Raw genomic sequence first — 12686 nt, 5'->3', positions numbered from 1 at the left:
AGCCCATCAGCCGAAGCTTGGTCTTCAGCTGCAGCCCCGTCTGCACCCGCCGCTCGGTCGCCAGCTGCCGCAGCACCCAAACGACGACCAGTTCCCTCGGTCCACAGCAGCTGCAGCTCCATCTCAGCACCGGAATCCCCCGGAAGCCGGTCAACGCTGGGCTTGGTTTCCGGCTTGGTATACAAGCGTAATCCGGTGACTTCTAACCTTTGTTATTTCATTTTTCATTCTGCATTCTTTCATTCTTCGTATTATGCTAGTAGTAGCCCCTGTACCTTGACTTGCGTGGGATTTGTGGATATTGCCTGTTGTCTGTTGTTGCTGTTGCTGTGGTCGTTTCTTGCACTGCTTTGGATTGGGTTATCGGCTTGGGAATCTGTGTTTGGGGCTGTGGGTGTTGAGTCCAGTGGTGTTTGCCCCCTAATTGAGTATAGTTTTGTTCCTGGAGTATTTCTTGGAATTTGTGTGAGCCTTGTATTTCTTGTTGCTGCTTTGCTACTACCATCGTTTATATCTTTATAGTTTCTTATACCTGCGTGTAGTTGTGGCTGTGGGCGGTAATGGGTGGATAGGGTCAGGCTCGAGGGGGTTGGGGCGTGGGGCCGTGGTGGGGGCGGGGGATGAGGAAAGGGCGGGAGTGGGAGGGAGGCCAAGGTTTGGCCGTGAGGGGGGTAGTGGAGGGCGTGTGGATAGTGGCGGTAGGCTGAGGGTTGGATCTTGGAATATAGGGACCCTTTAGGGTAAGTCCATAAAGCTTGTGAAGATTCTTAGGAAGAGGAGGATCAACATTGCGTGTGTTCAAGAGACCAAGTGGGTAGGGTCTAAGGCTAGGGATGTGGATGGTTACAAGTTGTGGTACTCTGGGAGCGAGAGGTGTAGGAATGGAGTGGGAATCTTAGTAGATGAAGAGCTTAGAGGTCAGGTAGTAGAGGTGAAGAGGATCAGCGATAGGTTGATGACTATTAAGTTGGTCATTCGGGGGTTTACCCTGAACGTGTGTAGTGCTTATGCGCCGCAAGTGGGATCGGAGGGGGAGGAGAAGATGCGGTTTTGGGAGGCTTTGGAGGAGGTGGTGAGAGGAGTGCCTAGCTCGGAGAAGATTGTGGTAGCAGGAGATTTCAACGGGCACATCGGGGCGTTACCGGGAGGCTTTGGTGATGTGCATGGTGGTTTTGGTTTTGGGGAGAGAAATGAAGAGGGGGCTACCCTATTGGAGTTTGCGAGGGCCTTTGGGCTGGTGGTGGTGAACTCGGGCTTCTCCAAGAAGGACGAGCACCTGATCACCTTTCGAAGCGCGATAGCCAGGATCCAGATTGACTTTTTGTTGCTTAGGAAAGGGGATAGGGCGTTGTGTAAGGACTGTAAGGTCATCCCGAGTGAGAATCTTTCGACCCAGCATAGGCTCTTGGTTATGGATTTGGGTATAAAGAAGAATAGAAAGAGGAGGAGTAAGGAGTGTAGACCTAGGATTAAGTGGGGCGGCCTGACGCCAGTGAATGCGTGGGAGATAGGGGAGAAGTTGGCGGGAATGGGGGTGTGGAAGTGTGGGGGGGACGTGGATAGTATGTGGGATAGGGCGGCTAGGTGCATCAGGGAGAATGCAAGTGAGGTGTTGGGTGTTTCTACGGGCCGGGTCGGGCACCATCGGGGGGATTGGTGGTGGAATGAGGAGGTGGAGAAGAAAGTGGGGACCAAGAAAGAGGCGTATGCTAAGTTGGTGGAGAGTAAGGACGAAGAGGAGAAGCGGGTAAACAGGAAAGAGTACAAGCTAGCGAGGAAGGAGGCTAAGTCAGCAGTCACGGTAGCTAAGACGGCCGCTTTTGAGAGCTTGTATGCAGGGTTACAGGGGAAAGGAGGGGAGAAAAAGTTGTTTAGACTCGCTAAGGCTAGGGAGAGGAAGGGTCGTGACCTCGATCAGGTGAGGTGCATTAAGGGGGAGGACGGTAGAGTGTTGATGGAGGACGGCCTCATTAAGAATAAATGGCAGTCGTACTTTCATAGGCTCTTGAATGACGAAGGGGATAGAGCTATTGTGTTAGGGGAACTGGAGCACTCAGAGGAGTGTCGGGATTTTTTAGCTATTGTAGACGTTTTAAGGTAGAAGAGGTTAGACAGGCTGTTCGCAGGATGCGAAGGGGTAGGGCGACGGGGCCGAATGAGATACCGGTGGAGTTTTGGAAGTTCGTTGGAGAGGCTGGTATAAGGTGGTTGACTGGATTGTTTAATGAAATCTTCAAGACGACAAAGATGCCCGAGGCTTGGAGGTGGAGTACCATGATCCCTCTCTATAAGAATAAGGGTGACATACAGAGTTGCAATAACTATAGGGGGATTAAGTTATTGAGTCACTCTATGAAGATCTGGGAAAGAGTGGTCGAGGTGAGGCTGAGACGGATAGTGTCTATTTCGGAGAACCAGTTTGGATTTATGCCTGGCCGCTCGACGACAGAGGCAATTCACCTGGTACGAAGGTTGGTGGAACAGTATAGGGAAAGGAAGAAGGACCTGCACATGGTGTTTATCGACCTGGAGAAGGCTCACGACAAAGTCCCCAAGGAGGTGCTTTGGAGATGCTTGGAGGTGAGTGGAGTACCGCTGGCATATATCAGAGCAATTAAGGATATGTATGATGGAGCGAAAACTCAGGTGAGGACGGCGGGAGGAGACTCAGAGCATTTCACTGTCCTGACAGGATTGCATCAGGGATCTACTCTTAGTCCCTTTTTGTTTGCGTTGGTGATGGATGTGTTGATGCGGCGTATTCAAGGGGAGGTGCCGTGGTGTATGCTTTTTGCAGACGACGTAGTTCTGATAGATGAGACTCGAGGGGGTGTGAATGACAAATTAGAGGTGTGGAGGCAAAATCTTGAGTCTAAAGGGTTCAAGGTGAGCAGAAGCAAGACAGAGTATGTGGAATGCAAGTTTAATGACGTGAGGCGGGAGGATGAGGTAGTAGTGAAGCTGGAATCACAGGAGGTTTGTAAGAGGGATAGTTTCAAGTATCTCGGGTCCGTGATCCAGGGTAACGGTGAGATTGACGAGGATGTCTCGCACCGCATTGGGGCGGGATGGATGAAGTGGAAGCTCGCGTCGGGGGTGCTGTGTGATAAGAAGATGCCGCCCAAGCTTAAAGGCAAATTCTACAGGGTGGTAATCCGTCCGGCCATGTTATATGGAGCAGAGTGTTGGCCAGTCAAGAACTCCCACATCCAAAAAATGAAGGTGTCAGAAATGCGGATGTTGCGCTGGATGTGTGGGCAGACTAGAGGGGATAGAGTTCGGAATGAGACTATCCGGGAGAAGGTTGGTGTGACTCCAGTGGAGTGCAAGATGCGGGAAGCCCGATTGAGATGGTTCGGACACGTGAAGAGGAGGGGCATGAATGCCCCGGTCCGTAGGTGTGAGAGGCTAGCGTTGGATGGTTTTAGGCGGGGTAGGGGTAGGCTGAAGAAGTACTGGGGTGAGGTGATTAGGCGGGACATGGAGCAGTTACAGCTCACCGAGGACATGACCCTAAATAGGAAGGTTTGGAGGACGCGAATTAGGGCAGAGGACTAGGGCCAGTTTGAGTCGCTGGTGTAGGGAATTACTTGGTGGGGGTTTTGTGCCCGTTATGATTCTGTGTTCCATGTTTTATTACGAATCTGTGTGCTTTTCTCTGTTTTATATTACTTATGAGTGCCGTATTTATGTTATGTAATCTTGTGCTGTGCTTGACTATGTGTTTGTGTGGTATCTCGTGCCTTGAGCCGGGGGTCTATCGGAAACAGCCTTTCTACTTCTTTAGAGGTAGAGGTATGGACTGCGTACATCTTACCCCCAGACCCCACTAGGTGGGAATATACTGGGTTTGTTGTTGTTGTAGTCTCAGCGTTGCCAATTTAAAAAAACTCTTTTCTGATTCTATAGAAAAAAGACCAACTTTCTGCCCCAAAATAGTGAGACGACTTTCAAGTAAAAAGAGCAAGCTAACCATCCTCCATGAGGTGGCAGTTATACATTAGCTAAGTAGATACTGTAAGTCATAAGAACAACATCAAAACAAAAATAATCTAGTTTTCCATTGACTGGCCTGAATAGTTCAGGTATATTTGACAGCTTATCATCCTTAAGACTCTCTCAGATCATTTTCCTTCAATGGACACTGGGAGCAAAGGTATTCCCACTTTGTTCGAGAACATATAGCTGAAATCAATGGTTTTGTAGATATGGTCAAGATTTACTGCAGTCTTATGATTTAACAGGAAGGTTGTTAAATAGTTCATGTATATTTTATTATACTTGGTGTCCCGCCCCAGCATTGAAAAAGATGTACTCCCTCCATTCCACAATTATTGAATTGTTGGAATATGGCACACATGATAAGAAAAAAAACAAAGACATAAATTAGGCATGTTTTTCCATTTTTACCCTTTTTTAAGGTAGTTAATTAATAAATCAAGTCCTTGGAACTCAACCTTAGAAAGTTAATTAATGAAGGGTAATATTGGAAAAATTTTCCAACATCTATCTTGAATAGTGACCAATTCAATTATTTTGAACACTAAAAATTACTCCAACAATTCAATTATCGTGAAATGGAAGGAGGATTATTTACTGTGCAAAGCCTACAACAACAACAACAATATACCCAGTGTATTCCCACCTAGTGGGGTCTGGGGAGGGTAGGGTACATGCAGACCATACCACTACCTCAGGAAGAGAAGTAGAGAGGTTGTTTCCGATAGACCCCCGGCTTAGGAACGATAACAGTATAAAAAACACAAAAGATAAGTGCATATAAACTAGTATGGTACGCAAAACAAACTAACAGTATAACAAACACAAAAGATAAGTGCATCTAAACTAATACGGGATGCAAAATAAACTAACACCGCTAGCCACAAGCTAATACTACAGCCATAACACCACGAACAAGAAACTTTAGACATAAAGGAGCGCTCCCCTACTATTACCGACGCACTCCCACCCCTTAACCCTCTACCCTAATCCGCGTCCTCCACACCTTCCTATCAAGGGTCATGTCCTCCTTAAGCTGTAACTGCTCCATATCATGCCTAATCACCTCCGTCCAATATTTCTTCGATCTACCTCTACCTCGCCTAAAACCATCCATAGCCAGTGTCTCACACCTCCGATAGTTATCAATAAGGCTCGATGCAAGACAGTAGTTGAGATGCATCTTAATAATATTTTCTCCCATGCATTATTTCGCACATGGTATTAAAGCCATTGAGAAACGTCGTTCAGGCTTTGTACGACTGTTTCGCATCACCTACTTTTCCTTCTATGGTTGAGCAAAAACCAGCACTACCACAAGATACATAATCGTCCGATGACAGACCCGAATCAAATTATCTGATAGCCGACACCATATGCACCATCAGAAGCTAGGATTCTGGATAGCGAGTAACTCCAAGTGCGGGCACAGGAGGTACTTTTTGGCATCTCCCGGGAAGGTTCTTCTGAGGTGGTCGCCTGCCTCTTCCAACTCTACCCATAGGGATTTTCTGGGGTAGCAATCAGCAGAACAGTCTTTTACCAGTGTTACAGTTGATTTTTCTATCTTTCACTGATTTTTCCACTGCCTGACTTTTTGTGTTACTTGGTGACCGGCTTTGCTAAATCTCTCTCTATTCCAACCATATCTTTTGGATTTGAAGTTTTTGCACATAAAGTTTGAATTTCTAATTCCCATGTTTTTGGAGAATTAAAAATCCAAGCCTTATGATTATTTCAGAACCATTAATGGGATGTTCATACTATTTAGCTTGAGCTTCCTCAGTTGAGTTGCAGTGGAAAGGTCAAGGCATCCATGACACAACTAAAAAGGCTCGAGCAAGTTTGGAGAAGGTTTGTATTCAATTATGTAATATCCTGTTGCAGATTGTTGATTTCAAGCTAATGTGTTAGTTTCATCCCAAACATGTTAATCAGTTTGGCAAAAGAGAGAAGTCTTAATTACCCCCCCCCCCCCGAACTTGTAACATTTTATTTAGTGTACACCTAAACTATCGTTTGCCTTATATACACCCCACCCCCTAACTTGTTAATTAGGCCCCATTTGGCCATGAAAATTACTTTTTTCCAGAGTTGGAGTTGTGTTTGGTCATGAATATAAATTAAAGTTGTTTTTGAAATTTTGTGAGAGAAGTATGAGTAAAAAAAGTGAAAATAAATAAAACTTATTTTCACTTTTCCAAATAATTTTCTGGAGTTGGAGTTGGAAAACTCATGGCCAAATGGAGCGTGTTCACTTTTTTCACTAAAGTAAAATAATTTTTCGGAAAAAAGGAAAAAATTTCTATGGCCAAACGGCTACTTAATACGTCCCGTACCCCTTTTTGGTCCACCTGGAACAAAAAGTGGGTTCAAACTCAATGAGGCGCGTGATGGAGTAAAAATTTTTGCCAAATTAGCATTTTCCAACGGTCAAAAACGAAAAAGAACCCATTTTTCTTTATTTTTACAAAAATTTCAAAAGCCTCCTCTCTCCTCTCTTTCTATTTATTATCCCTTGTCCTCCATCACTTTCAAAATATTTAAAATAATTTTCTTTCAATTATTTCTATTTTACCTACTTAAATTGCAATTTCTTAATCCATGAATTATAATAGGAAACTTGTTTGTGCATGTGAGTCTCCTCAAAATCCTAATCGAAGTAGTAATCGAAAACTACTATGAAACGCTAACCGAAAAAAACAACTCCATATTTTAACACAAAGAAAACAAACAAAAACATAATTTTTTTAGATAATAGCTTACTTGATCAACAAAAATTCAACCTTAATTTACGGAGCAAAGAAAAACTCAAAAACACATTTTTTTCTAAAAATAATTTTCTTTCAGTTGCTTCTATTTCACCTACTTAAATTGCAATTTCTTACTCCGAATTATATAGGAAACTTGCTTGTGCATGTGAGTCTCCTAAAAATCCTAATCGAAACAGTAATCAAAAACTACTATGAAATAATAACCGGAAAAAACCTCATATTTTAACACACAGAAAAACAAACACAAAACATTATTTTTTAGATAAAAGCTTACTCGATCGACGAAAATTCAACCTTTCCCTATTTCAGAGCAGAGAAAAACTCAAAAAAACAATTTTTTAGAGAGAAATTGGAGAATTAAGGTGGGTTATTTTTCAATATAGGGTAAATATGAGGGAAGCGGATATTATTTATCCATGTGGATTCCATTGTGTACACGCGTGTTTACATGATTGTGGTCTTTGGACCAAAAAAGGGTATTTGACGTATTAAATTATTAAGTTCGGGGGGTATTTAAGGCAAACGATAGTTTAAGAGTACACTAAATAAAACGTTATAAGTTCAGGGGGTAATTAAGACACTTCTCTTTGGCAAAAAGTTCGTACCTTATACACTTATGACATATCTCATTTTTATGATGTGATGTCTCAAATGACTAACTCAATTAAGTAATTGAAAATGTCTGCTTGTTAGGGACAAGTACAGGCAGTCATTGAGCAATTGAGAAGTTGAGAAGGGTCTCTTTCCAAGGTGATGCCTTCGCTAAAATAAATGAACTACCCATAGAGGTCCTTCCAGAGGAAGAGTTGATGTCTCTTAAAAGAGTTCAGGCACAAAGCATATAGGCCTGATGGGTTATCCATGACCTTCTATCGAATGGGCTGGGGAGTTATCAAACCTGACTCAATTGTTCCATCAGTTTGAAAGCATTGAAAAATCTTTAATTCCTCATACATTGTCCCCATCCCCAAGAGAATAGAGACGCAGAGTTTAAGAACTTTAGGCACATAAGCTCAGTGTGAATTTTCTACCATATAGTTGTTGAGTTGCTTAATATGGTCATGGGCAATTTGACAACAAACACACAGCTATCATTTACCCAAGGAGGCAGAATTTAATGCAACAAAGATTGCTAATTAGTGTTTCTTCCATGTCTACGAAAACTAGACATTGAGAAAATATTTGATCATGTCAATAGGGAAGTGTTGGCATATGTGGATATCATAGTGCTGGTTTTTGTTGATTGATAATATCTTGGTTGAATATTGAATAGGCGAAATGGTCTAATGAACCCTTGTACTTGCCCGAGTTTGTAAAGTGGACACCTCTAGTTAGCCTTTTGGCATCTGAACCCCTTAACCCATCAAAACACGCGACTTCAAACCCCTCCTGCCATAGGTGTAGTTCGCTCGCCCTAAAATAATTTACATTTCAAATCCACGTCATTAATTACTCTTTAAAATTATTAATCAATAAAAAACAAAATAATAAATTTAAAAATTATTTTTTAAAATAAAATTCATATTTCTAAAAGGATTGATTAGCAAAACAATGTTTCTGAATAGATAGCCCCTAGGAACATATAAAATTATTCCCTGAACTACTTACAAACAAATGCTAGGTGAATACTATTTTGTAGTAATAGTTTCTTAATTTTTGTGATTTATTTTCTCTCTGGTTGACTGAATTATAATTGCATATATATAAAATAACCAGTAAAATCACTGTCCGTTCCTCTGTTTGATCAATTTTGCCTGCATTTTGGAATTATCTTTGGTGATGGAGTACAAAAACTAAAATGTAAGTGCTCTTGGAAATTTGGACGGAGCAAATGAGTTTCTGCACCAGAACTCTTTAATTAGTGATTGTTCGACAGCGTTGATATGAAATACTCTATGTGGTCTGCTAATGGCATTTCCGGCGAGCTTGGACGCTGGAATTGATGGAGAAAGGACGGTGGTCGGAGCTTAAGGGATTTTCCGATGGGTCGTTGTGGTTGTTTGCTGATTGTAAGAGTTTTGGGAGATTGGAGCTGGTGGATTTCCGGTGGGGGTTTGCCGTAATTGACGCGAAGGGGTGGGTGATTTTGGGTCGTTGATTTATGGAGATGGCGTTTCCCGGCGAGATTTTCGCCGGAAAAATCACAACGGAGAGAGTCCCTGCTAAGAAAGATGTGAGGTGAGGGTGGTGCGGGGTGGGGGACGGGAGAAGGAAGAGGGGTAGATGAGGAAGAGAAAGAGGAGATTTTTAAATTTGTTGTCCCTTTTTAAAAAGATTAACTATTTTTTAATTTTAAAAAATATTTTTAAATAAAAAGAGTTGACTTCACTCGCTTAAAAATGTGTGTTTACACGCGCTTTTCCAGCTCATTAATTTAATGCCACATATACTCGGTCAATGGTCAAAAGGGTTTAAAATATTGTGTTTTAATGGGTTAAAGGGTTCAGATGGCAAAAAGATAAGTAGAAGTGTCCACATTACAAACTCGGACATGTACGTAGGGGTAGGGATTTGTCTGATCATTTCGCGTATTGAATAAGTTGTATTTTACCTAACACTATCTATGTAAGTTACTTTAATGAATAAGAAAATCAACATACCTGCACCATTTCGCTGACAACGTTAAAACCCCCAGGTCCAATTACAGATCCTGCTAGCAAATATCCTGTGAAAACCTGAAAGATATTAACAGGATAGGACTTACTTGTTTCTGACATGTAATGCATAAATTAGAATGTGTCAAAGAAGACAAGTAAATATCATCAACATCTAAAATAGCACAACTGCAGAAGAAAATGAAAGAGGCTGACGAATTAGCGGTAGAAACATGCAAAGGATGAGTTATCACACCGGTTGTCCAGCACAAGCAAAGGCAATGCCACCGCAAGTTGCAGAAACAATGACAACAACAAGATCTGATATCAATCTGCCCATTAATTAACAAGAAAATCAGATCATTTGATAATATTTCTCTTCTTAACATAATAGTCTTCCATTTCATTTAGTTCAAAATGACCAGGATGGAGGACAGAGTTATCGCCAACCTCAAGTCTAACTGCAGCACTGGAAACTTTGACTTGCGATTAGACATAATAAAGACATTATCCTGATGGAGGAGAAGGAAGGAAACTGCCAGTTAGTAAATCTTGTTCTAGAATTCATAATCATCTCTCACTACTACCAATGCTCCTGTGCAGCCTATTACCAGACCCAATTCTTTCTAGATGCAATGGGTACCTTTCGATCTATCAAGGTAGGTGTATCTTCAGCTCCATTGTCATTCTCCAAGTGGAAAACATCATGCAACTGGAATGACCTAATATAAACCAGTGATCCCAACAAAATTCAGTCTTTCATTTCCAATAACATGGAGACGGTTGAAATTAGCATAGTATGTATTAAATATTAGATTAATCTTACTTTTCCTCCTTTGTCTCATTCTTCTTGGGCTTGACCCTTGCAACAGTTTCCAAAACTGCCTGAGAAATGAAGCATTTCAAGTAATGTTTATTGCACGCACTAAACACATCGGATTTGGAAACAGGTCACAGTTATAACCCAAATGGGAACAGATCTTAAGATTCTTCTCTGACATTTCTTATATAAATTGCAAGCTACATAGTAAGCAAAGAAGAGAGCCTTAAGCTAAGGAATAATACATCATTTAAAACAATTACTAGCACAATAACTCAAAAAAAAAAAAAAAATTCCTAATTTTTGAGAATCTTTTGTTACCACAGTCCATAGCAGCTATGTTAATTTTGTATCTAGCTCTAAGGAATAAGAACAACCATTACACTTCAATATCAAAATTCTTATTTCATAAATGTATAAACAACGTAATAGCACTTCATTCTTTTTACTTCCCACTTCATTCTTTTTACTTCCCAATGACAAAGTCAATGTTTTATTAGTGAATTGCAGATTTGCATCTCTCCCTTTGTTATCTGAAATTGAAAATGGAAAAATCAATATCAAAAGAGCAACAAGCTATATGTTATCATCAGCACTTTAAAAACAGACAGCAACTATCGCAATACCATTTAGCTCAGAAAAGCACACTACTTCATTGTCATCAAAATTGTCGTGTGCGTTACTTAGACTACAAGCATCACTGTTATCATGCATCAGAACTTGGTTTATCGGAGTACAGGGATTAATTTTCAGTAGAAAAATGAGCAGAAAGCCACTGGACCTCACATTAACACCAACCTTTTATCTCCTTTGAGTAAGAGAAGCTCAACCAGTTGGAAATAAAAGATTCTTCGACTGATAACAGTTGCTAATTAACGAAGAGAGCAAAACAAAACTTGCAAGAAAAGAACAGCCATCAGAACTAGAATGTATTTTGACAGAGAAGATGTTCCAAAAGGCAGTCCCAAAAACCCATCCTTGAATAATAGTTCTTTAAATAGTTCCCATTTATAGCTAAACTTTAGCAAATAAATATATAAATAAAACACCTCAAACAAGCCACCAAAGTTACAGATCAGCTATCAGACTACAAATATCCTACCCAAGCCACTATTTCAAGGAACAGATAACAGAAGAAATATGGCAATACATTCTGCTAACTAAAACTTAAGTACTTTTTTGAAGTTTACAAGTCATTCAGCGCCAAATTATTTTAACTATTTCAGACAACTCAAGGAACTAGGGACAAACCTCTTGCTCAGCCACGCTGTTGTTGAAGCTTCTGTGATCAGTGGCTGAATGAAGAATAAATAAGTAAATAATAGTAGGGGGTAGACATATAGCAAGGAGAAGAAAGACCACATACGAGTGCTACTGAAGCGCAAATCACAAAATAGTTTTGCAGAACCTTGTTCAAATTACAATTAGCATATCAGACAATAAGCAGGAAAATCAAGGGAAAAAAATGTTGCAGCATATATGTAACGATCGTCAGTATTTCTACTAGAATTGTTTCCGAAAGAGAAGGTATAATCCAGATTTAATAGAGTAAAGAGGTAAACTTAAAGAGTAGTGGGAAGAAGGTACTCCAACATGCAATTTTAGCCCCCGCATTGCATATTACGTTGGATTCATTGAACTAACCATCTGACTTGTCGTCAGTCTCGTTGAACTCCTTTTCAAGAGCTTGATCGATCATGTTAGCGAAGCTAACTTCCATAGATCTAGACGAGTTGAACTCAGAAGCATTTACGACGTCGTTTGCATCTTTATCATCGGACAGGACACATTGTAAGGAGAAAGAGAGAATAATGAGGAAAACGAAGAGCACTCGCATTTGCATTGTTTGTTAGAGAGAGAGAACTCAGATGAGGGTTTTAGAGAGAGAAGGAGGGGGGAAGGGTTGTAACTTGTAAGCAGAGAAAAGGAAATGGGTGCTGAGTGGCAACCGATTGAAGTTAACTAACCGTCTCGGCTAAAAAGCAAAGCCTCGGGCCTCGGGCCTCGGGCCTCGGGCCTCGGGAGAAGTTGAGTGAAACTATAAAGAATTCCTCCAATTCGTTTCTTGTGGTTTGCGTCAGGTTGTTTCCACTGACGTGACAGCAGACGCTCCGGTGATAGCCGCTAGTGGTCAACCTTTAGTCACACCTTAAAACAATTTTGGTTTGCGTCAGGTTGTTTCCACTGATGTGGCAGCAAACGCTCCGGTGATAGCCGCTAGTGGTCAACCTTTAGTCACACCTTAAAACAATTTTAACCATTCTTTTTCAAGTCATCTAAAAAATCAGAGAGAAAAAACAGAAAAATGTTATATAGTACCTATACTTGTACAAAAAAAGAAATTACTCCCGCGATCAATGCATTACCTTTTTATCGACCACGAAGATGATGTAGTACTGATTGACGAGACTTGAGGAGGAGTTAATGACAAATTAGAAGTTTGGAGTCAAACCTTGAAGGCTAAAGGGTTCGGATTGAGCAAAACTAAGACGGAATATT

The 12686-nt window shown here is 41.1% G+C and overlaps 1 protein-coding gene across 5 annotated transcripts in view; it reads right to left on the bottom strand.

Moving 5' to 3' along the window:
* LOC107877905 (K(+) efflux antiporter 4-like) overlaps window positions 1-12148 on the bottom strand; it is a 39011-nt gene extending 26863 nt beyond the window's left edge. For 3 of the 5 annotated variants that reach the window (XR_007042870.1, XR_007042869.1, XM_047393657.1), the window contains exons 1-7: window positions 11832-12148; window positions 11439-11482; window positions 10194-10252; window positions 10011-10089; window positions 9818-9879; window positions 9624-9699; window positions 9374-9448 (exon numbers count right to left, since the gene is read on the bottom strand). Coding sequence is in view for 3 of the 5 variants with exons in the window: in XM_047393657.1 (XP_047249613.1) it covers window positions 9374-9448; window positions 9624-9699; window positions 9818-9879; window positions 10011-10089; window positions 10194-10252; window positions 11439-11482; window positions 11832-12030 (594 nt within the window). In the remaining 2 variants the exon portion in view is untranslated. The remainder of the gene's footprint in view (window positions 1-9373; window positions 9449-9623; window positions 9700-9817; window positions 9880-10010; window positions 10090-10193; window positions 10253-11438; window positions 11483-11831) is intronic. The other 2 variants (XM_047393655.1, XM_016724708.2) reach the window with 1 other exon arrangement.
* Between the last annotated feature and the right edge of the window lie 538 nt (window positions 12149-12686).

Source organism: Capsicum annuum, chromosome 7, assembly GCF_002878395.1.
Source record: "Capsicum annuum cultivar UCD-10X-F1 chromosome 7, UCD10Xv1.1, whole genome shotgun sequence".
Taxonomy (NCBI): Eukaryota; Viridiplantae; Streptophyta; class Magnoliopsida; order Solanales; family Solanaceae; genus Capsicum; species Capsicum annuum.
This window is presented reverse-complemented; position numbering and strand designations above follow the sequence as displayed.